Source organism: Brassica oleracea, chromosome C7 (assembly GCF_000695525.1).
Source record: "Brassica oleracea var. oleracea cultivar TO1000 chromosome C7, BOL, whole genome shotgun sequence".
In the NCBI taxonomy this organism is placed as follows: domain Eukaryota; kingdom Viridiplantae; phylum Streptophyta; class Magnoliopsida; order Brassicales; family Brassicaceae; genus Brassica; species Brassica oleracea.
This window is the reverse complement of record NC_027754.1, coordinates 18868422-18869624: the sequence shown is the minus strand read 5'-3', so window position 1 is coordinate 18869624 and position 1203 is coordinate 18868422. Positions and strand designations below refer to the sequence as shown.

At 41.5% G+C, this 1203-nt stretch overlaps 1 protein-coding gene across 1 annotated transcript; it reads right to left on the bottom strand.

Moving 5' to 3' along the window:
- On the bottom strand, nucleotides 1-513 carry LOC106302768. The gene has a single exon (XM_013739208.1). The coding sequence runs from the start codon at nucleotides 511-513 to the stop codon at nucleotides 1-3; it is 513 nt and encodes a 170-aa protein (XP_013594662.1).
- Between the last annotated feature and the right edge of the window lie 690 nt (nucleotides 514-1203).

Sequence of the window (1203 nt, the reverse complement as noted above, 5' to 3'; positions counted from 1 at the left end):
CTATCCAAGGTCATCTAGGAAAAAGTTCACTGGGCGAAGGTTCCTCCTCCTAGGTATCCTCCTGACCACTTCCTCATCTGAATCTGAGCCATATGCACCAGTCATTGCCCTCATGTCCTCCTCAATCTCCAACCTTAACCATTCCATCTCCACAACAGGGTCTATTTCACGCGGCTGTGCACAAGGGTGGTCTTTTTTCATGTGTTTCCTCAACTCCTTGAACGTTCCGGCAAAAGAGCACTTCTCCTGCATACAGTTCCTCTTCTTAAGATTCAGACCATCTCTTGCAGGCTGTACAATAGTCCAACCTTTGACCTGGCCTCTGCACAGTGGGCACTTTAAATTGGCCTTAGTCTTCTTATACTGATCAAAGCAATTGGAATAACGGAAGCTAGTTCCACACATGTAAGGACGGCAACCTTTCTCATGAGATGAACATAGGAGAAGAACAGCATTGTGAGGACACTCCATACAAACCGTACATACCGCATCTGCCCACTCGTTCTTCTCCATTACATTTGGAGATTTTTTTGCAAACTCTCTGGTCTCTCTTTCTTAGGGTTCCACTACCCGCGCGCATGAAGCAGAAGATCAGCCAGCATCTGACGCGGGTTATGTGACGCGGGGTATGCCCAGTCGCTCCAACCCGAGTCGATACTTTACCTTAGTCGAATTTTATTATTTTCAAGGGCTTTTTAAATTTTTTAATGGAAACCATTAGGTTTACCAAAGACATATAAATACTTTTGTAATCCCAAGAGGGGATCTTATCTTGTTTACTATCACAATAAGAAAGAACTTTTAGGTGAAAGATCTTACCTTGATCATTTCTTCTTGTGATTTGCTTGATTAATCTTGTCATTAATCATGATTAGCACCAAATCATCATTGATTCTTGGGCTCATCATGAAGAGTATTGAGTAGTCATCTTTGGATTCATGGGCTAGGGTGATTAAGGGTGATTAGAGATGATCTAGGGTGTTTAAAGTTAGATCTACTTGTTTCCTTGCTTGTTGAGAGTTCAAACTGCTATTTTAGTCTTGATCATACTAAAATAGATCTCTAGGCATTTCCTGCCCACAAGGTGTATGATGAAATGCCTGAACCAACTCTTCAATGCTTTTAGCTTGCTTTACCTAAGAGATTAGTTGCTAAAGGAGTTAAGATTGCTATTAGACTTGTTCTCCATGTTCGATTTAGTAA

Bases quoted from the DNA above. Each gene is read 5' to 3' on its own strand.
- LOC106302768 (XM_013739208.1), bottom strand. From the start codon at position 513: ATGGAGAAGAACGAGTGGGCAGATGCGGTATGTACGGTTTGTATGGAG.